The 21573-nt window shown below is 41.7% G+C and overlaps 1 protein-coding gene across 6 annotated transcripts in view; it reads left to right on the top strand.

Annotated features, from left to right (window-relative positions):
• Window positions 1-290: 290 nt before the first annotated feature.
• The window catches only part of RPN2 (ribophorin II), a 32339-nt gene continuing 11056 nt past the window's right edge, over window positions 291-21573 (top strand). For 3 of the 6 annotated variants that reach the window (XM_073309698.1, XM_073309700.1, XM_073309699.1), the window contains exons 1-11: window positions 401-483; window positions 1777-1970; window positions 4660-4755; window positions 6149-6324; window positions 8054-8129; window positions 10953-11087; window positions 14991-15167; window positions 15664-15782; window positions 16768-16873; window positions 19853-19944; window positions 21004-21118. In XM_073309698.1, the coding sequence (XP_073165799.1) occupies window positions 447-483; window positions 1777-1970; window positions 4660-4755; window positions 6149-6324; window positions 8054-8129; window positions 10953-11087; window positions 14991-15167; window positions 15664-15782; window positions 16768-16873; window positions 19853-19944; window positions 21004-21118 (1323 nt within the window). In that variant the 5' untranslated portion in view covers window positions 401-446. The other 3 variants (XM_073309701.1, XM_073309704.1, XM_073309703.1) reach the window with 3 other exon arrangements.

Genomic DNA, 21573 nt, shown 5'->3' with positions numbered 1-21573 from the left:
TGCGAGTTTCAATTTTTCCTCCAACTGCCCCTTTAAACCTGCCTCCCTTAATTTGAGTGGCTGGGCATTCAACCAATCAGCGAAATACACATCCCAGCCAGAGCCCCGCCCCCCCAGCGAACCGGGAGGAGTGAACCACGCGGCCTCACCGGGGGGATACTTTGGAATTGTCTCAGCTCCGCGCCCACCCCCAGGGCGGGTTGTGCTTGTTCCCCGTTCGGGAGGGACGAGAAGGGTTAATGCACTAGCGCTCATTGCCGTTTGACTCCTTCCGCGTCCCTTCTACGCTCCCCCCTCCCTGCGGAGCCGGGTGGTACGGGCCGGCGCCCTGGGCGGAAGCAGACACGTTTCTCCTTCCCTTGGTGAGGCGGCCAGGGGGAGAATGGCGGCCCCGGGTAAGGAGCAGCCTCCCCCTCCCCTCAGGGCAGCTGCCCCTGCAGAGCGAGATGGTTCCGCCTGTCCGGGGTGATCCCGCTCCCTCAGGTGGGGGCCCGGGCCACACGGTCTGGGGAGGAGCGCTCCCGGGCCGGTACGCGGCCGCCCCGCCCGAGCGCTGTGTGGCCGCCCAGGGAAGCGGCCCGGGCCCCGCCGTGCCCCGGCCCTAGGGCGGCTGGTCTGCCCGGTGCAGGGGGCGTGTGGGAGCCCCAGCCCTGGGGGGCGGGCTTGGGGGATCCGTTATCTCCCGGCCCGGGGAGTTTTTGTGGGCCCCCCCTTCAAGCGGCCGGGGGCTGACCTAGCCACGAGGGGTTCCGGGTGTCGGTTGTGTCGTGGTGCTGGAGGAGGGAGGCGTCGCGGGTTCCCTGCGGATGGTCAGGCTCGGGACTTGCTCGGGCTCCTCTGGCAGTTCGTTCCCTGGGCGGCTCCCTTCCCCCGAGCTTGCTTTCGGTCCCGCCCTTACCCAGGGCTCGGTGACCTGCGCTGTCCCAGGCGAGCAGGGCAGTCACACTGGCTCATAGATTGAAATTGGTCTTTAATGTCTTTGGGGCTTGATCCATTGATTGTTTTGAAAATTAGGTCAAAAGCCCTGAGCCCGACCTGATCCTCTTTCTCTGTTCTCTCTTTTTATGCAGTCGTCCCACCCCTTGTCATTCTTTTCCCCTTGCCTTTTCCCACAGGGCTGCCAGAATTGGACTGTCTAGCACTGTCTATTTCTAGTAGTGCCCTTGGCGATTTTCCCATCTGGCAGTGGAAAATACAGGTCAGCAGAGCACAATTGTGCAGTCGGGGTGCAATCCCACACTGAAATCTTTCCTGCACTTAGTTTCCCCAGCTGCCCTCTGACCAGCTCTCCCCCCTTGGGAGCCCTTTTGGTTACCTAGGAACCAAGTCAAGTCTTTAGCTCCCTAAATTGCTCACAGGGGACTCCTGGGTGATCCTGCACCTTAAGTATTGTCTTTCACGTGTCTATAATATTCTTGCAAAGCCTTATGTCGCCACTTCTGACTTGAACAGTTTTACTGGTCACTATTCAGAGTGTCAGAACTATTCAGAGGCTGCTGTGGGTTGTCACTAGGGATCTGAGAGAGTATCACCTCTGCAGTGCTCCTAGCCTGTGCCATCCAGAAGAGTGAGAGACCAAAAGTGGCCTTCAAACTAAGTTCTCCTGCTCAGTTCTGTGGAGTTGATGGGCCAGAATAGGTATTTCCATTTGAAGTGTTTTCAAGTTGGGTGGACCACATTGCTAGTCCAGCAATGCCAACTATTCACTAATGCCAAACATGCCTTCTGTTAATGAAACAAAATGCACTCTGCTCAATAGCATCTTTCTTTTTTCAGGTTCACACACCCTCTTCCTCTTGGTTTTAATGGTTGTGGCCAGCATCCGAGCCCTGACACCTACCCATTATCTCACAAGGCGTGATGTGGAGAGACTGAAAGCTTCCTTGGACCGCCCATTCAATGATTTAGAAGCTGCTTTTTACGCCATTGTAGGACTCAGCAAGCTAGGAGTGCAAGTATCTGATGAACAAGTGAGGAGATGCTGCAATAAATTGTATAGTCAAAAAAAATTCACTTCTCACCCTCTCACCCTTTTTTGTCATGAGATCTTTTTCATATGTTGTCAAATCCTAGGTTTGGAGACCAGTTGGAAGCATTTCTGCATATGAGTAACTTGGTTAGGTACTTCCTGTTGCACTAAGTGTTTCCAAAAGCAGTAACATTAGAACGGTGCCTGAAATAACTTACTAATATTAATTATTGGTCTTCTTTCAAGCTAAGTATCTGATTTTTCTTGGCATTTCTTGAGCTATTGTGTTGTATTGTGGAAAAAAATATAATACAAGAAGTGCAGCATTTTGTTGATCTGTGATCAGTAACACTGATTACTGTGAATTTTACCCCTACCATACCATATTACTATATTGCATTTTATTCGGGAAAACGCACAGCTACATTTTCCTCTACAGTAGATCATGCTTAATAACAACCCAGATATTAACAGATTAGCAACACTTTGCTGGGAATCGGTCCCATGCCATTTACTTTATTCTTAATGGGGTTTGGTACTGGCAACAGGCATGCAAGCACACAAGGACCTCACAGGAGGTAAGGGTCTGTAGGCTGCAAGGGGAGCAAGTGGCAGGGCAGTAAAAGGGAGAAGAGCTGCAGCTTGAATGCTCATGCTGCGTGGTACCTCTTACTGTGCTCTCCACGCAATTTTGCAGGGATGTAGCCAGGAGAGGCACCATCCCAGCACTTTCTTCCCTGGCTGCAGCCTTGCAAACCTGTCTTCTGCTTATTGGCAACTGCTGGATAATAGCAATGTTTTGCTGACAACTGAGACGTTGCTAATAAGCTAATACTGTAGTTACTACTCATAAAACGTCAATACTGACAAGACCATTCATTTTACTACATTAGCTTGTATTAGCATACCTTTCAACTCACTTTGTCATTGCTTCTCAGCTGTGGGGAATGGCTTTTTGTCATGCTGGTTTACTCAAAATGTTTCACTTTCATTGAAATCAGATGACCACTTTGCAGTTGTTAAGTTGGAATTTGCACTGTGCTCCTGTCCCATTTCTAGTTGTTTTTTTTAGCGAGTATAGTGGAAAAACTCCCACATAATTTTCTCCTGTTGCCCTTGGCTATAATACAGATATATTTCTAGAGCGTGTATCACGAATATGTCCTAAGCTCCTAGCATCTTTACGCTCTTTTCCTACTACGAATAATTCCTCGATATCTTTAGCGTTTACATCTTTTAAACACGAGTAGATATCACATCACCCTACTCAGATGTCACCTAGTTAAGCTATACATAGTTATCTATTTCAATCCTTCCTCATAAATAGTTCCTCTAGCCCATTAATGATAGTGTTGCTGTTCTCTGAACTCTCTCCATTTTGTCAGCAGTAGCGTAGCATTTGCTTACTGTCAATATGTGTTCAGTATGTGTGATTTTTCTACTTATTTTTTCTAGGTCTTATACTTTTTCATGGTTAAGAGTGATAAGAACGGCCATACTGGGCCAGACTAATGGTCCATGTAGCCCAGGGGTTCTCAGCCTTTTTCTTTTTGAGGCCTCCCCAGCATGCTATAAAAACTCCACAGCCCACCTGGGCCACAACTGTTTTTCTGCATATAAGGGCCAGGGTTGGGGGTAGCAAGCAGGGCAGTTGCTCGGGGGGCCCTGTGAAACTAGGTCGCTAAGGCGGTGAGGCTTTGGCTTTCTGACCTGGGCCCCAGCAAGTCTAATGCCAGCCCTGCTTGGAGGACCCCTTGAAACAGAGCCTGGTTTCAGACGCTTCAGAGGCAATAGGAACAAGGCAATTGTCAAATGAGCCAACCCAAATTGTCCAGTCCCAGCTTCTGACAGAGATTTAGGGACACCCAGAGCATGGGGTTGCATCCCTGACCAGTTTGGCTAAAAGGCATTGATGGACCTGTCCTCCGTGAACTTACCTAATTTTTTGTTTAACCAGTTATTTAAGTAGTAACAAAATGCTAGCCAAATAGTCGTAATATTTTGATACTCAAAAATACTATGTAGTGTTTAGCTTCATCCAGTAGAATAAATGTATCCAAACCCTGTGACAGACTTTCTCTCCAGTTATTCAAGGAGCAGCTATTCATATAACATCTACAAATGGTTGAAAACTCTCTCCTATTTTTAACTTATGTGCCTTATCATAATGATCTGACCTCTGCTTATCCCTTTAGTCTGTCAGTGAGAAACTTGTCATAGGATGCAGAGAAAAATTCATATTGCTTAACTTCAAGTTTGTATCTGTTGAGCTGATTTCCTTCCTGTTTATTTTTGGAAGTCTGGATTGTCATCTGTTAACCATTTCATGTTAAATTTACTGATCAACTGTGTTTTAATCTGTAAAATCACCATTCACATGGATTTCCTCTGTCCTTGAAGGGGTGGCTCTGCTAAATACATTTTAAGTCCAATATGGTTAGTAAAATTGGACACAATTTTAATTCAGCATTCATTTGAATTGCAGACAACATGCAAATGATTTCATCACTGGGCTTTCTAGCGTGTGTTTTCCTACTTTGGGTTTTTGGTCAATACAAGAATGAAGTGAATTGCATGTAGTTGTCTCCTTTGCAAAGAGTGTTTAAGGTCTTCTTAGAGTGTCACTGAACTCCATTTTTAGTGGCAAGAGGCGTGACTCAAATCATAAATTGACTTCTCTTTCTGCACAGGCTGCATGTAACTTCATCAAGTCTAACATGGATCCCAATAGTGTCGATTCCCTTTTCTATGCTGCACAAGCCAGTCAGGCTCTGTCTGGATGTGAGGTGAGTTCAAGCCCCTAATTATAGTAGTTTCAACATTTGCTCTTGTTCTTGGCCAAAACGACTTCTTCATCTTGTGTTAGCATGCTGTAAAGTGGTTGTGTTTTATTTTATGGATTACAAAGTATTTTGGGATCCTCTAGGATCAAGACTATGATATAAAATCACCTTTTCCTAGAGGATCCCCAGGCATTTAATAAATCATACATATAAAATACAACAAAAACACAGCCACCTTGCAGGATACTAACAGCAGGGGGAAGTAGAAGTTGATATATAAACAAGTATTTTGATCCTGAACAATTCTGAACATTTGGACAAAAATTTACTTTCTTCACCTCACCTTGAGGTTTAATGAGGTAGAGAGCAATATGGCTTTTTTTTACCTCAGCACCATCAGCATTTTCATGCAGGGGCATAGCTTTGAGGGCCTTATAATTTGTACATTCAAAAACTACATTAACATAACATTGCATGCTTGATTTTGCAATTTAAAGTTAGAAAATGCCAGATTTAGAGTGACCAGTGCAACCTTAATTCTGCCCCCTTGTGTGTCCATCCTGTGTACTGAATACAGCAGCGGGCCCTGTAGAAAAGTATTATGTGGTCATATAATTAAAGACTGTGTCACAATACTCATGCATGCATAAGACCACTTGATTGCTAAGTTAGGTATGTGTCTTGTTACAAAATGTTCTTTAATATGTTCAAAATTCACATACAACCCAAACCTGACTATACCTGCCCCCATTGCTATACAGTCCTCACCATCAAGTTACTCTGTATCTTTTTGCCACGTGGCAACACTGGTGGTCATCATGCAGATATCCCTTCTGCCCCTGGACGGTCACCCCCTTTTATCAACGCAAATTCCCCTCCACATCATTCCTGATGTCAGAGGATCTCAGGGTTGTGAAGGTTGCTGCCTGACCCTCCACCCCTAATGCCTTGACCAAGCAAACTGCATGCATGAACAGATAGCGGATATGGTATCTGAAGCAGAGCCAGCCTCTTTTGGGGTGGAGGGTAGTCCTCATGTTGTTTGGGCTCCTCTTGGTGAGTTATTACATAGCCAAAAAAGGAGCCACTATCTTTTTGATAGGAATCACTAAAACTGGTCACATTATACTTTATAAGCACTTAGGGACAAGGACCATATTTTTGTTCTGTGTACAGCACCTACCACAGCGTGGCCTGGTCTGTGACTGGTGCTCCTGGATGCCATTGCAATACAAATATGATTTTTATTATTTAACCTAAAAGATGACAAATGACAGAGGACCTTTTCCCTCTACCAAATTCTGCCCATTCTTAGGTCAAATGTGGAGCACCCGTTCATTCTTGAGGACAGATTAATTTAAACATGGTCTTACATTTTCTGTGTGTTCTGTCTCAGGTTGCCATTTCAAATGAGACCGGAGAGCTGCTTCTTGCAGCTGTCAGTGAGGATTCCTCAGTCAACCAGATCTTCCATGCCGTCGGAGCCCTGAGTGGCTTTGGGCTTCCTCTAGCATCCCAGGAAGCACTTAGTGCCCTCACTTCTCGTCTTAGCAAGGAAGAGAACGTCCTGGCGTAAGTTTTGCACAAAATAAAACAATTCACTCAGCTGCATATTCATCCTTTGTAAAGATGGCTTCTTTTAAAGTGAAGGGCACTTGCACATGTATGGGGTTTTTTTATAATGCAGATTTAGTGAATTAGACACTGTATTTCCAGCGGTGACTTCTATCCACTCCAATGTCTATTGCTTGGGAGAATAAAATGCTTGTGAATGAGCGGGTGAAAATATGCTCTCTTCCCTTAATTGTTCACCTTCAGGTTTTGCAAACCAGTTTTTAATATTTTCATTTTAGTTTAAGAACAATGAACTTAGAAGAAACTGACTGGCTTTTTTAAAAAAAAATAAAAGTTCATTTGTTTTGATCTCTGTAGAATCTGGCTTGTTCTGCCTCAATCTGCTCACAGGTCGAGAGAGCTAATGGGGGGGGGAATCCTTTGTCTGGTGACACAAGCATTGTGATATTTAGCATCAGAAGAATTTAATAGCTTTATTCGAGTTGATGAGCTTGGAAAGAGAATGCAGCTGTTCCTAAGAAGGTGGGGAAGAAGAGAGAAAGCTTTATAGGTGCTAAGACCCTCAACTCCCACTGACAGACAACGGGAGATCAGCACGTCAGCAGATTGTAGTATTGGGACCGTTGATGGCTCAGACCTCTGAAGTTTCCTCCACTGATTGGCAGTGATTTGACAATATTATCTCACAAGGTGTGCTCCACAAGAGCAATTTCTGTGTTTTGAGCATCCAACTGAGGCTCTAAATAAGAAGCTCTGTCCTGCCAGTATTATAACATCAGTGCAGTTTGTTTGACACTCGTGTCAATCGGTGTTTTAGTTTGCTTATTAGGCAGGAAATGTACTCAAGAAAACCAGATCCTATGTGTAATAAGCACTCACTTTGCCAGTGAATAACTTGCGAATCATGACCAAAATGGACATTTACTATTAAACATCCTGTCAGAAAAGTACATTTGATTGAGAGTCTTGACCCAATCTTTGTATACTTTGCTTGTAATTACACCCATTCCTTTTCCCACACCCAGCTCTAAGCAATTTTCTGCTCGTTTTTAAAAATATGCTGAGTAATTTTGTGTAGTACAGATAAGTGGTAGCAAGAAAGTAGAGACCTGAACATCCATCTTTAAAAAGGGGAAGAGGGGGTTTGTGAAAACTGTTACACCCCGAGAGTGATCACTGTAATTTTAACACTGTAATTTACTTTGAATAATGGTAGGGCCCAGACTTTCAAACGTAAGTTCCTAATGTCAGGCCCCAAATCCATATTTAGGGACTGATACAGGTGTTCTCATTTTCACAAGTGTTGATAGCAGTTGTGCCCGTCCAAACTTCTGGATTCTTATCGTCTCTGGGACTTCTGGATTCTTATAGTCTCTGGAAATCCTTAAGCACTGAAATGCAAAAAAATTGACTTAAGGATTTATCAGTAATGCAAGTACAGTATTTTTTTTATACATGCATTTTCCTTAACCCAAAAGTGTCCCTTTACTTGACATAGCTGAAATTAAATATTCAGTTTCCCGTGTACGTCTTCAGGTTTCTATTGCCCCCTGAGCGCCCCCTCCACATTCCCAAATCGACTGACGGAATGTACTATCTGCCTGTGTTTTCCATTTCAACTGTAATTCAAACTGTGTAATTGCTTTGGTTTTAACAATGTTATGCTTTTAAACGGGTAAAATCACACACTACTTGCTCATCCCTGCTTTGATTTTCATTGTTCCAGAACCATTCAGGCATTACAGACAGCATCTTACTTGTCCCAGCAGGCAGACCTGAATGGCATTGTGGAGGAGATAGAGGTAGGAACTTGCTTTATTCTTAAATTGCTGAGGCAGTCTTTAGAAATCTGCAGCTCTGAAAGATTGTTTTAGAATACAGCATTGGCTAACTCCCTCCTACCCTGCAGTGCTGGAGTTTGTTCGAAAACTCCTTTCAAAGCAGAATTCTTCCCTGTGAATAAGGTTGAACAAGTATGTGGACTCTAGCTCTAACAAAAGTGACCTTAAATTCATATTAAACCTAGAAAATTACTAGGGTGGTTCAAGCCAATTAATGCCTTTATTTACTACTTCTGTTTTTTTTCTCAAAACGATGCAAGAATATTTTCACACGGTCCTAATAATGTAGGACTGGAAGGGATATTAAGACATCATCTGGTCCAGCTCCCTATGTTGAGGCTGGACCAAGTATATTAGACCATCCCTAATGGGTATTTCTCTAACTTTTCTTTGAAAACCTCCAATGTCAGGGATTCCCCAGCCTGCCTTGGATACCTATTCCACTGCTTACCTATCCCTATAATAAGAGAGTTTTTTCTGGTATCTAAGCTAAATCTCCCTTGCTGCAGATTAAGCCCATTACTACTTGTCCTGCCTTCAGTGGACATGGAGAACAGTTGATCACTGTGCTGCTTCTAATAGCCCTTAACATATTTGAAGACTGTTATCAAGCCCCATTTTCAACATTTCCTCATAGATTAGGTTTTCTAAACTTTTTATCACATTTGTTGCTCTCCTCTGCACTCTCTCCAATTTGTCCACCTCTTTCTTATAGTATGGTGCCCAGCATTTGACACACAGTACTCCAGCTGGGGCCTCACCAATGTCCAATAGAGCCATTCAAATACCTCCTGTGTCTTACATACGACACTCCTGTTAATACAACCCAGAATGATATTAGTCTTTTTTGCAACTGCATTACATTGTTGGCTCATATTCAGTTTGTCATCCACTATAACGCCCTTTTCTACAGTACTACTGCCTAGCCAATTATTCCTCATTTTGGGGATGTGCATTTGATTTTTCTTCCCTAAGTGTAGTACTTTGCACTTGTCTTTATTTAATTTCATCTTGTTGATTTCAGACCAATTCTCCAGTTTGTCAACGTTGTTTTGAATTCTAGTCCTGTCCTCCAAAGTGCTTGCAACTTCTCCAAGCTTGGTGTGATGTGCGGATTTTATAAGAGTACCCTGCATTCCCATCATCCAAGTCATTAATGAAAAGCTGAGCTCTGCAAAACACCACTAGATACATCCCCCAAGTTTGACAGCAAACCATGAATAATTACTCTTTGAGTATGGTCTTTCAACCAGTTGTGACTCACTTTATAGCTATTTAATCTAGATCATATTTCCCTAGAATGCTTATGAGAATATCATGTATGACTGTGTCAAAAGCCTTATTAAAATCAAGATATGTTCTGTCTCTGTTTCTCTCTCTACCCCATCCACCAGGCCAGTAACCCTGTCAAAGAAAGAAATTAAGTTGCTTTGGCATGATTTGTTCTTGACAAATCTATGTTGTCTCTGACTTATAACCCTATTATCCTCTTGGTGCATACAAACTGATTGCTTAATAATATGTTCCAGTATCTTTTCAGGTATCAAAGTTAGGCTGACTAATCTGTATTTCTTTGGGTCCTCTTTGTTCCCCTTTTTAAAGAGAGGTACTGTGTTTGTCTTTCTCCAGTCCCCTGAGACCTCACCTGTCCACCTTGAGTTCTCAAAGATAATTGCAATCATTCCAAGATTGTTTCAGCTACTTCTTTAAGTGCCAAAGGATTAATTTCATCAGGCCCTGCCAACTTGAATACATCTAACTTATCTAAATATTCTTTAACCCTGTTTTTCCTACTTTGGCTTGTGTTCCTTCTCCCCCTTGTTGTTAATAGTACTTATATTGAGTATCTAGTCACAGTTTACCTTTTAGTGAAGAGTTATGCAAAATAGGCATTAAATGACTACTTGATGTTGTCCATTATTAGCTCTCCTTCCCTGCTAAGTAGAGGACCTACACTTCCCTTTGTCTGTCTTTTGTGCCTAATGTATTTAAAGAACCTCTTCTTATTGCCTTTTATATCTTAGCCTTTCTAATTTTGTCTATAGACGTTTTTGCTATTCTTTTATATGTTCACCCTTAGCAATTTGTCCATGTTTCTATTTTTTGTAGGAATCCTTTTAATATTCAGGTTATTAAAGAGCTCCTAATGGAGCTATATTGACCTCTTACCATTCCTATCTTTTCTTCTCATTGAGATAGTTTGCTGTTGTGCCTTTTAATATTGTCTCTTTGAGAAACTGTCAGCTCTCCTTTCCCTTAGATTTTCTTCCCAGGAGACCTTACCTAACAGGTCTGAGTTTAAAGTCTGCTTTGGCCTTGTTCTGCAGCTCTCACTCCTTTCTTTTCTTAAAATCTTGAAATCTCACTTCATGATTGTTTTCACCCAAAATACCTTCAACCTTCAGATTTACAACCAATTCCTCCATGTTAGTCACAATCATGTCTAAAATGACTGTCCCTCTAGTTACTTCCTCTACCTTCAGAAATGACAAGTTATCCTCAGTATATTCCAGTCACTTACTGGACATCCTTTTATTTTGCCATACTAGTTTTCCAACAGATATCTGGGTAGTTAAAGTCCCTCATTACTACCAGGTCTTGTGTTTTGGATATTTTCATAGCTATAAAGGTTGTTCAGATTACAGTAGAAAAAATTCTCATAGTGATCCCAATACAAATACTCCATGAAGGTATGTGTAATAGATGGAATTAATCTCAGTAGTTCTGCTGTCAGTGGTACTTGTCTTTACTTTTCATACAGTTTTTCTCTCTTGTTGCTGCCAGGACCTTGTTGCCCGCTTGGATGACCTAGGTGGGGTATATCTGCAGTTTGAAGAAGGACTTGAGACTACTGCATTATTTGTTGCTGCTACTTATGGACTGTCAGACCATGTGGGTACAGAGCCAGCGATGAAGGAGGTATGTACCAGATCCTATGATCCAGAGGGTATAGTAGCTGGTAAAAAACCACTTGTGAAAGAACATTAATTATTGTATCTGGAGATCATTAAAAGGTGTAAGCAGCATGTGTAACTGAGATCAGAATTTGACCCATAGGAAGCTGGTAAAAGGGAACTATGCAAGCGCCCATTATTTAACTACCAGCCAGGAGGAAAGTTGGTCTTAAGTACCACAGATATAAAGAATTATTCTCAAATTTACCAAAGGAAAAGGCAGTTGCATCCTAGATTTTCTGTTTATTGAGGGAATTTGTTGAAATAGATTGAAAAAAGAACCCAGTGTTTTGGCGGCTGTTCCCTATATTTCACATTTCATATAGCACTCTGAAACCAAACACCTTAGTTTGTGACTCCTTAAATGGAGAGGTCTACCTGATTTCTACAGAGAAATATACCCGGGAGGGAAGTAGTCTTCCAATAATGTACTCTTAGGACATGAATCTAAGCACAAAAGTTTGGTTCTCCGACACTATGAGCATCAGTAGGCAGAACAGAAATATGTACATAGCGAGAGTAGATAGAAATTAGGGCTGTCAAGTGATTAAAAAAAATTAATTGTGATTAAAAAATGTTTTCTACATTTTCAAATATATTGATTTCAATTACAGCACCGAATACAAAGTGTACAGTGCTCACTTCATATTTATTTTTCATTACAAATATTTGCTCTATAAAAAAAACAAAAGAAATAGTATTTTTCAGTTCCCCCATTACAAGTACTGTAATGCAATCTCTATCATGAAAGTTGAACTTACAAATATAGAATTATGTACAAAAAAACCTGCATTCAAAAACAAAACAATCTAAAACTTTAGCGCCTACAAGTCCACTCAATCCTACTTCTTGTTCAGCCAATCACTAAGACAAACAAGTTTGTTTACATTTGCAGGAGATAATGCTGCCTGCTTCTTATTTACAATGTCACCTGAAAGTGAGAATAGGCGTTTGCATGGCACTGTCATAGGTGGCGGTGCAAGATATTTACATGCCAGATGTGCTAAAGATTCATACGTCACTTCATGTTTCAACCACCATTCCAGAGGACGCGCGTCCATGCTGATGACAGGTTCTGCTCTATAACGATTCACAGTGGTGCAGACTGACACATGTTCATTTTCATCTTCTGAGTCAGGTGCCACCAGCAGAAGATTGATTTTCTTTTTTGGTGATTCGGATTCTGTAATTTCCGCCTCAGAGTGTTGCTCTTTTAAGACATCTGAAAGCATGCTCCACATCTCATCCCTCTCAGGTTTTGGAAAGCACTTCAGGTTCTTAAACCCAGGGTTGACTGCTGTATATATCCTTAGAAATCTCACATTGGTACCTTCTTTGCATTTTGTCAGATCTGCAGTGAAAGTGTTCTTAAAATGTACGTGTGCTGGGTCATCATCTGAGACTGCTATAAAAAGAAATAGATGGCAGAATGAACGTCATCAGCATGGAAGCATGCATGTCCTCTGGAATGGTGGCCAAAGCATGAGGGTGCATACAAATGTTTAGCATATCTGGCACGTACATACCTTGCAATGCTGGCTACAAAAGAGCCTTCCGAACGTCTGTTCTCACTTGCAGGAGACATTGTAAATAAGAAGCCGGCAGCATTATCTCCTGTAAATGTAAACAAACTTGTTTGTATTAGCAGTTGGCTGAACAAGAAGAAGGACTGAGTGGACTTGTAGGCTCTAAAGTGTAAAAGGGTTTTGGTTTTGAGTGCAGTTATGTAACAAAAAAAAATCTACATTTGTAAGTTACACTTTCACGATAGAGATTGCACTACAGCACTTGTATGAGGTGAATTGAAAAATACTCTTTATTTTGTTTATCATTTTTACAGTGCAAATATTTGTAATAAAAAATAATATAAAATGATCACTGTACACTTTGTATTCTGTGTTGTAATTGAAGTCAATATATTTGAAAATGTAGAAAAACATCCAAAAATAGTTAATAAATTTCAGTTGGAATTCTGTTGTTTAACAGTGCAATTCATCGCGATTAATTTTTTTTTTAGTTAATCGCGTGAGTTAACTGCAATTAATCGACAGCCCTAATAGAAATCATTATTGCGAGCCCTCTGCAGGATCATTTACTTAGTGTCTTTTAGGGTACAGTTCACTGAACCTCAATGTACTATTATAACCTGCTTTATGTAAGGACCTCAAAAAAGAAGCTATGCTGAGCCACTTGGTGCATCATTCAGGTAATAGCAGCAATGGAGGGGGTTGAGCATGACGCCTGTGTACGGAATCTGAGTTCATTCTTGGCCCTTTTTCATGCTGCTGCCAACAGACTTGATGCTGGAGTAATTTGGATGTCGCTTTTGACACCGAGGTTCTGGTGAACACAGTCGCACATTTCAGACTGTCAGAGTCCCAAGACAGAAAAAAATAAATTGGTCCAATTAGAGAAAATTGTTTAGCGTTGATTCTAAATCAGACTGTCAGGAGCTCTTTTGTTGGATGACTTTAACTGAATGGGGAAAATACCTCTTTTTCAGAAAGCCACCCAAGTTATTTTAAAGTTTAGCGGGTTTATAATATTTAAAACAACTCCCCTTACCGTTTTCATGGTGTTAAACCAATGTATCTGTTGACGATTAAGTCCCCGATCCCTCAAGATGCTCTGTTCTGGAGAAGATCACTTGGTGAAATTGGCACGTAATAGAGGATCTGATGCTTCCATCTGGGTGCCTTCAGTTGGGGTCTCATGTCCACTGACCATCAGTAGGTGCAAACATGAGAAAAATGAGACATCAGTAGATATGAACACAGTGGAAACTGAGCAATTAGAGGAACTTTAAATGTGTTTGAGAAAACTAAAAGGAGATTGTTTAGGAGGTGACTGTGGCGGGTGGTTTTGGTCCGGTTTTGTAATGATAAACAAACTATACATTCCTTGGATATTGGGCGGACACTCTGGGACGTGAGGTGTATATACAGGCCTCTTATTGGCTTTGAGTACAATGCCATTTTCATATCCAAAGTTGGCCCCAATGCCTGTGCTTATATCAAGGGGTAGCCTTATATTTTGAAACAAATAGGAATTCTAAAGATTCTTTATTTATTCAGGCTTCACCCTCGTGTCTTGTGCTGGGAACTCTAGACCCAAGAACAAGAATCCTAAGTCTTTAGTCTAAGAATCTTTAGTCTGCAGAAGAGAAGAATGAGGGGGGATTTGATAGCTGCTTTCAACTACCTGAGAGGTGGTTCCAGAGAGGATGGTTCTAGACTATTCTCAGTGGTAGAAGAGGACAGGACAAGGAGTAATGGTCTCAAGTTGCAGTGGGGGAGGTTTAGGTTGGATATTAGGAAAAACTTTTTCACTAGGAGGGTGGTGAAACACTGGAATGAGTTGCCTGGGGAGGTGGTAGAATCTCCTTCCTTAGAAGTTTTTAAGGTCAGGCTTGACAAAGCCCTGGCTGGGATGATTTAATTGGGGATTGGTCCTGCTTTGAGCAGGGGGTTGGACTAGATGACCTCCTGAGGTCCCTTCCAACCCTGATATTCTATGATTCTAAGGTTCAACCCAGTCGAAGTATAGGTAACTAACCTTCCATTGTTATAGGGCTGACCTAATAATAGTTTAAACAAAATGAATTTAAAATAAAAGAAACATCAATCTTGTGGCTGTTGGGTACTATATTTGTATTTGTATGAGACTATTTTGCCAATCATATCTGCAGAGAGATCTAAGGTAAAATCACCGGCGTATAAGTCAAAGCTTCTATTCCTGCACAAGGAGGTTTTTAGCACTTTGTTAGGCTGGGCCCTTCTCAAATGTTGGGGAAAGTGGCCCTCCCTCTCCTTCCTTACCCGCCACCCCCCCATGTTTGGCTGACATGATTGGTTCCTCTTTGTTTCAGGATCAGATAATCCAGCTGATGAATGCAATTTTTAGCAAGAAGAACTTTGAGACACTCTCTGAGGCCTTCAGCGTGGCTTGTGCTGCAGGTTCTTTATCCCAGAACCGCTATCACTTGCCCATCATCGTCGTCCCTGATGGGCCAGCAGCTGTGTCTCATCATCAACCCATTCTCAGGGTGAGCTCCTAGACTTGCATTTGTCCATAATCTTCTTGGCTCAATCTGCAGTGTTACAGGGATGGGAAGCCTTAGTGCATTGGATAACTGCTTTCACTTCTGGCACCAGGGCTCAAGTGCATACTTAATTCCTAAAACCCACATTTAGTACCTATGTGAAATGAGTCTTATGGACCCCTGTGTACTGGGGATTAAGCAGAGACACTACCACAAAAAGCACCACAGTGTTCCGTGTAATTGCTTTTATTAGGAGAATTAATAATGTTTCTGATCATGATATGAAGGCATCATAAGGAACTAGGTAGATTGAGGATGCTGTGTTTCAAACTTGACATGTTTGTCAATCAAATCATGGGGAATAGTAGTAGAGGGCAGGGGATTCCTACAAGTGAGTTGTCTTTGGATGCTTCTCCGTCTTCCAAGAATTAGCTCCCTGAGGGGTAGCCTTCCCAGAAATGTGAATCGTACTCTTACTAATCACGTTTTCTCTTTCTAGCTGCAAGTGACCAATGTCATGTCACAGCCACTGACTCAAGCAGCTGTGAAGCTAGACCATGCCAAGTCTGCTTCTACCAAAGCCACTGTCCTTCACCAGATGCCGTTTGCCATTTCAGGGTAAGGAACAAACCTGTTTCTGCTGTTTGACATAAAGGAGCAACCTCTATTATTATAATAGTGGATTTTTTCCCCTCTTCTCTGCCTCTCATAAGAAAGAAACGCTTCTTAAATGATGGAATACTCAAGACACAATAATGATTTTTTGGTGAGCGTAGTGACTTTTAGAGTGCTCTTTAGTAATGATACTGAATCATTGCCACATGTCATTTCCCCACTGATGCAATTCTCCCCTCCCAACAATATTTCTGACTGCTGGGAGGGAACATATGGTGCTTCTCCTCTTTCCCTAACTCCTTGGATGGATGAAGAATGATTTTGGCAGTACTGAGCTGTCTGCTTAGGACTGCTTTACTTATTTTGGGTAGTGTGGTATATGCTTATCCTAACTGTTTGCTCTGACACCAGACTTGCACCTGGGATGTGGACTTAATGAGAGCCACATATGGTGCTCTAAACAACCACGTTTGGGGTTACTGCCATAATCTATCCATTCAGACTCATCTAGCAAGGGTTTGTGAGGGTGAGATGAAGTTGCCCCACCTTCAAAAGAAATGATCATTCCTGACCTCCATTTTACTGTGTACATCCACTCTGTTATAAACTTACTGTTCCTCTGCTCATGACCGTTAACCATTGCAGTTGCTGTAGATAGAGCATCTCGTACGTCTTTGCCTACAAGAAAAAATGCTGTAATAAAACTACAATGTAGTGTACCTAGAAAATATCAGACTTAAATGTAGAAGATATCTTTATTTTTGGAAGGGTGAAAGTCTCTTCTCACCCAGAAATGCTGTATTCATGCTAATATTTTTCAATTTTTATATGCTGCTTCTCTCAGATACTTGTAAGCTGTAGTAGAGGAAAATCTAGTATACCTTGCTCTTTGGAGTCTTTCACTTCTGTATAGTTGCACAAGTTTCCCATATGGGTATTGTAGAGCATGTGTTTTCTGTTCTTTATATCTCTGCTCTTGTTGTCACAGAGACATCTTTGAGCTGAACTTCATGAATGTCAAACCTGCCAGTGGATATTATGATTTCTCCATCAGCGTTGATGGTGACAGTCGATTAATTGCAAACAAAGTTGAGGTGCGTGTGTTTTGATTGCTGTCTAATTGTGAAGTGTTTATTCAATGGAACTACTTTTAATTTAGACCATATGAAGATCTGTCCCATTGTACTGAATGTGTGCCATCACAATCTTCTGCAAAGCAACAGACTTTGATTTAGCCTAAGGGGGTTGAGCATGGGGCTCAGAGTCAGGAAACTGGGGGCAGAGGGGTGTGAATTCCTCTGCCACTGGCCTGCTCTGTGACCTTGGGGCAAGTCGCTTCACCTGTTTGTTTCCCTTTGTGTAAAATGGGCATAAAGAGCCTGGAAATCTACTGATGCAAAGTACGGTCTAAGAGTTGGGTATTATTATTGTTATGGCTTTGCCTCAGGATCAGAAACTAGATCTGGAGGGGGCAAGGAAGGGGATCAATTAGTTATTTCACTGATTATTAATCACTTAATAGGTAATATTTGTACATCAGATACAGAGCAAAGATTAGTAATGTTGGCGATGTAAAGCAACTGTTTGCATAACATCTATTAGTATGAAATAAGGGAAAAACTCACTAGAAATGTTGGTTCTCCAAGCTGTTCAGAATTTGAGCCCATAAACTTCAGGATGTGGTTAAAGAGCCATGTTACACAGTTCCTTATATAACTTGAAAATTAAGTAGTTGATCTTTTTTTGTCTTTGTATGTACTCTACATCTACAGTCAAACTTATGTTCCTTTCATCCTGAAAAGAGGGAGACATGGATGTTCGGTTCGTGTCAGAGCAAGACTGAGAGAGTCAAGTTGTGGGTGCAAATTAAAAAGCGCTTGTTCAAACACACCTCTGCTAGTAGAAACAGTCGCCCGCTACCTGTTCAAGGAAATGTAGTTGTGAATAAATGTTTGGGATTCTACTTTTTCTCCAGATTTGCTCCAGGGAGAACGTTCCATTCACAAAGTCACTGCAGTGGTGACAGTTGGGAACAATTGTCACTCTCCTCAAGTGATGATGTGTATTCTGGGGGGTTAACTTTTTGCCCTCAGTTGCTGCTAATGAAAAAATTAGCATTTAAAATCTTACCGTTCAGTCGGCACAGAATGGCAGGGAGGAGGACACTTATTTACAAGTGCTGGCCTCTGCCATGCATATCAAATTGGCATTGTAATTGTAGTAATAATCGCACTTAGAGTGTCAGGAAGGGATTGATGGTCTCGCTTAAACTCTCTAGAGGCATGTGGCGCCAGGGGGAATGCATTAATGCCCATGGCTTTGTGTGATTGTCTCCTAATAATAAGACTCATTGTTAGCAGGGAGGGCTGCGGGGGAGCTGTGTGTTCGGAGGCTGTCATTACCATTAATTGTCCCTAATGCACAGTAGTTTTTGACTGTAATGAGCTAAACTGCAGGGTTATTACTCCATGTGGAAAGACTGCATTTCCTGGCATTAAAATATTTGTGAGATGGGCTTGTGTGTAATAGTCAGTAAAGGGAACTTTACAGAATAGCACTGAGGTGCTCTCAGTTGCCTTTAAAACTAGAAGTGGATCGGATTCTCACTTCCTTTGTTCCTGTCCTAGAACCTATATGAAGTTCTGTTCTCTGGCTAGTTTGGGGCAGGATCCACTAACAAGGAGAAATCTTATGGGTAACATCCCTATTGAAATCTCTAATTCTCAGCTGTAAAGAAACAGTCAAGATTGGCAGAGCCAATCTTTTTTTCACTTCGAACAGTGCAAATAAAGTTCTTTATGTAAAAAAATTCGCTTGTGTAGCAGGGTCTGGCGCTCATGAGCAACCATACAGTAACAAACCGTAGTACATGCTGGGAAATCATCTTGGCAATGAACAGATTTTTAACTCTCCAAGGAATGCTTTTATAAGATGATGTGAAGGCCAAAATTATAACAGGGTTCAAAAAAGAATTCTAGAAGTTCATGGAGGATAGGTCCATCAATGGCTATTAGCCAATGTGATCAGGGATGCAACTCCACACTCTGAGTGTCCCTAGCCTGTGACTGCCAGGAGCTAGGACTGGACGACAGGGGATGGATCACTCAATGACTGCCTGTTCTGATCATTCCCTCTGAAGCACTTTGTATTGACCACTGTTGGAAGACAGGATACTGGGCTAGATGGACCAGAGCTCTGACCCAGTGTGGCCATTCTTATGTGAGGAGAACAAATGTGCTAATTAAAAGCTCTACTCTGTAGTGACTATTTATGATTGGGAGGAAGCTGGATGTAAATCCCACTTGATTTGTTTGATTACTTGGATTGTCAACTCTTGGGGCAGGGGCTGTTCTATTTGTACAGCACCTAGCACAGCAGGGTCCTGGTCTGTGACTGGGGCTCCTTGGGACCACGGCAGTACAAATAATAACTTGACTTTAATCATAAAGGAGAATTTGCTAAATCGAAGTAGAGGCCAGTTGCATTTCTGAGTCCTTTGGCTTTGCCTGGTGGTAGGAGATTGTGTAGAAAGACCTACCAGAGGTCTAAGGCAAGAAAAGTATAGCAGGTTACTGTCAGACTTGTTGGCTAGATATTAATAGGAACTGAGAAAGGTAGAAATGTATTTTAAAAACTGCGAGCAGAGTAACATGCATAGTTTCCATTAATTTTAAAAAACTTATAGTGGGATCTAGTTGCCTGAACCATCTTCCTATCCTGCCCTTTGAAGAGGGGTACTGTTATCTAAAAAGGGTCAAGTAACCACCTGACCATAATAGACAAGCTGTACTTTACTGATCTCAGTGTGAGGTCTGGATTGTTGGCGCATGAGTGCAGGGGTTGGTATGGGAGTATATTCTTAATGAATGATCAGTCCTGGTCAGATTTGTTTCTGCCCTTCTTTCCTCTCTACCCCACCCCCAAATTCTGGCAAAGGGGGTATTTCAAACCTGTTTTTGATTACCTCTTAAGCATCTGGGAGTAAGGGGGATTTCTAGACTTATAAAGGAAAACGCTGGCATGAACTGTCTGTGTACGTGTACTGTTAATTTCCCTATTATGCTTGGCTGCAGTTGAAAGTAAAGGTCTCCACAGAAGTTGGCATTACAAATGTGGATCTTTCTACTGTGGATAAGGATCAAAGCATTGCACCAAAAACTACAAGGTAAGGCAATAGTGTGTGAGATGCACTGGTAAATAACAATATTGAGCTGAGGCCACTGCTCAGTACCTCCTAATCTTCTGCTATGGAAGCTCAAGTAGTCTTTTGTTTCTAAACATCATCAGAAGTGTATCTGTGCCTTCTCCTTTCAACTCACAAATCCTTGAGAGCTCACTGGGGGGAAGTGGCTTTTTTTAACTGAAGAAAGTGATGACAGAAGCTAGACAAGCCCTCAGTTATTTCTATGCAGCTATTTCATATTGACAATGCTCAAGTTAGCAGATATAACTAGTTAAAATAATGGCTTAAGTGCTCGTGGTATTGGCAGATTTCATCTAGAGGAACCTCTGAGATGAATGTGTGGTGTAGGGTCATGCTACTGCAAATAGAGCTGGGTGAAACTTGTCAGCTGAAACTTTATTTTCAGGGAAAAATGCAGATTCGGCGACTCTGAAATGTTTTGCCAAATTGTTTCAGCCAAAAAATTCTGGAAGTTAAAACCTCTTGTTTTGTCATTTCCAAAACATTGAGTTGGGGGTGGTAAATTTTCATTTTGAATTTTTCTTCAATTTTATATTTTTAAAATGCAAACGAAACATTTTGTTTCTGGTCAAACAAATAGTTTCGTTTCACCCAAACCAAATTTTTTTTTACTTTTCACTTTTCTGGAAATTTAGTTTTCAGGGTTGTTGGTTTTTTTGAACTGCCAGCAAACCAAGAAATCCATTATTTGCACAGCCCTAACTGTAAATCATTTTTTGTGGGGTTTCTTTAAATCCAATATTTTTCCCCTTAAAATACACACTATACAAATAGCTTGCAGAAATAAATCATGCTAAATCATTACTTTTCCCCCCCTCAGTTTTGTGGGAGGGTAGTGATGGAACAGAGATCCATTTTAATTCTCTGAACTGATGGTCTGTTTTATCAAGTAATCTGCAGTAAGTCCCCCATGAGTAAATCATGACACTGTTAGCCAGACGACTTGCATGTCAGTCACTCCAAACACTCTGTTGGAAAACCATCTCTAATCATTTTTTTATTCCGCCGCCTCCTCCCTAGGGTAGCTTATCCAGCCAAAGCCAAAGGATCATTCACAGCTGACAGCCATCAGAATTTTGCCTTGTCCTTCCAGCTGGTGGATGTGAACAGTGGAGCTGAGCTCATCCCTCACCAGGTCAGAATTAATTTATGTAGTTATCCTGTCATCTGGATGCTGCCTCTTGAGGCATCTTAGGCAGCAGTTGCTCTTTGAAAAGCTTTCTTAGGTTTGAAAACCATCCTGTTGTCTGTGTTTGAAACAAATTGTGATAGGAAAATTGTAGATAAATACTTTGTGCACCCAAAAGGGAGGGAAATAAGATTGGATCTGAACAGAGTGAATCTAGTTCTCTTATTTTGTTTCATTTTAAATAAGCCTCTGCTAAGCTTTACTTCATGGCTTATTTAGAGAAACAAATACAGAGAGGAGGAAGTTTCATCCTGTGCTGTAAAAGTGCATTTCTACCTTGGACACAGAATGTTCCCTGAAACTCTGATGCCTAAGGGTTGCATTCGATGTAGCAACCTTGTGGTCCATAGACCAGGCATGTGTCGATCGTAGAACATTGCACGTAGAGCTAATTGCAGCCA

The sequence above is a fragment of the Lepidochelys kempii genome, chromosome 13, assembly GCF_965140265.1.
Source record: "Lepidochelys kempii isolate rLepKem1 chromosome 13, rLepKem1.hap2, whole genome shotgun sequence".
Lineage (NCBI taxonomy): Eukaryota > Metazoa > Chordata > Testudines > Cheloniidae > Lepidochelys > Lepidochelys kempii.
Note: the sequence above shows the minus strand (reverse complement) of the source record. Positions and strands in the feature narration are given on the sequence as shown.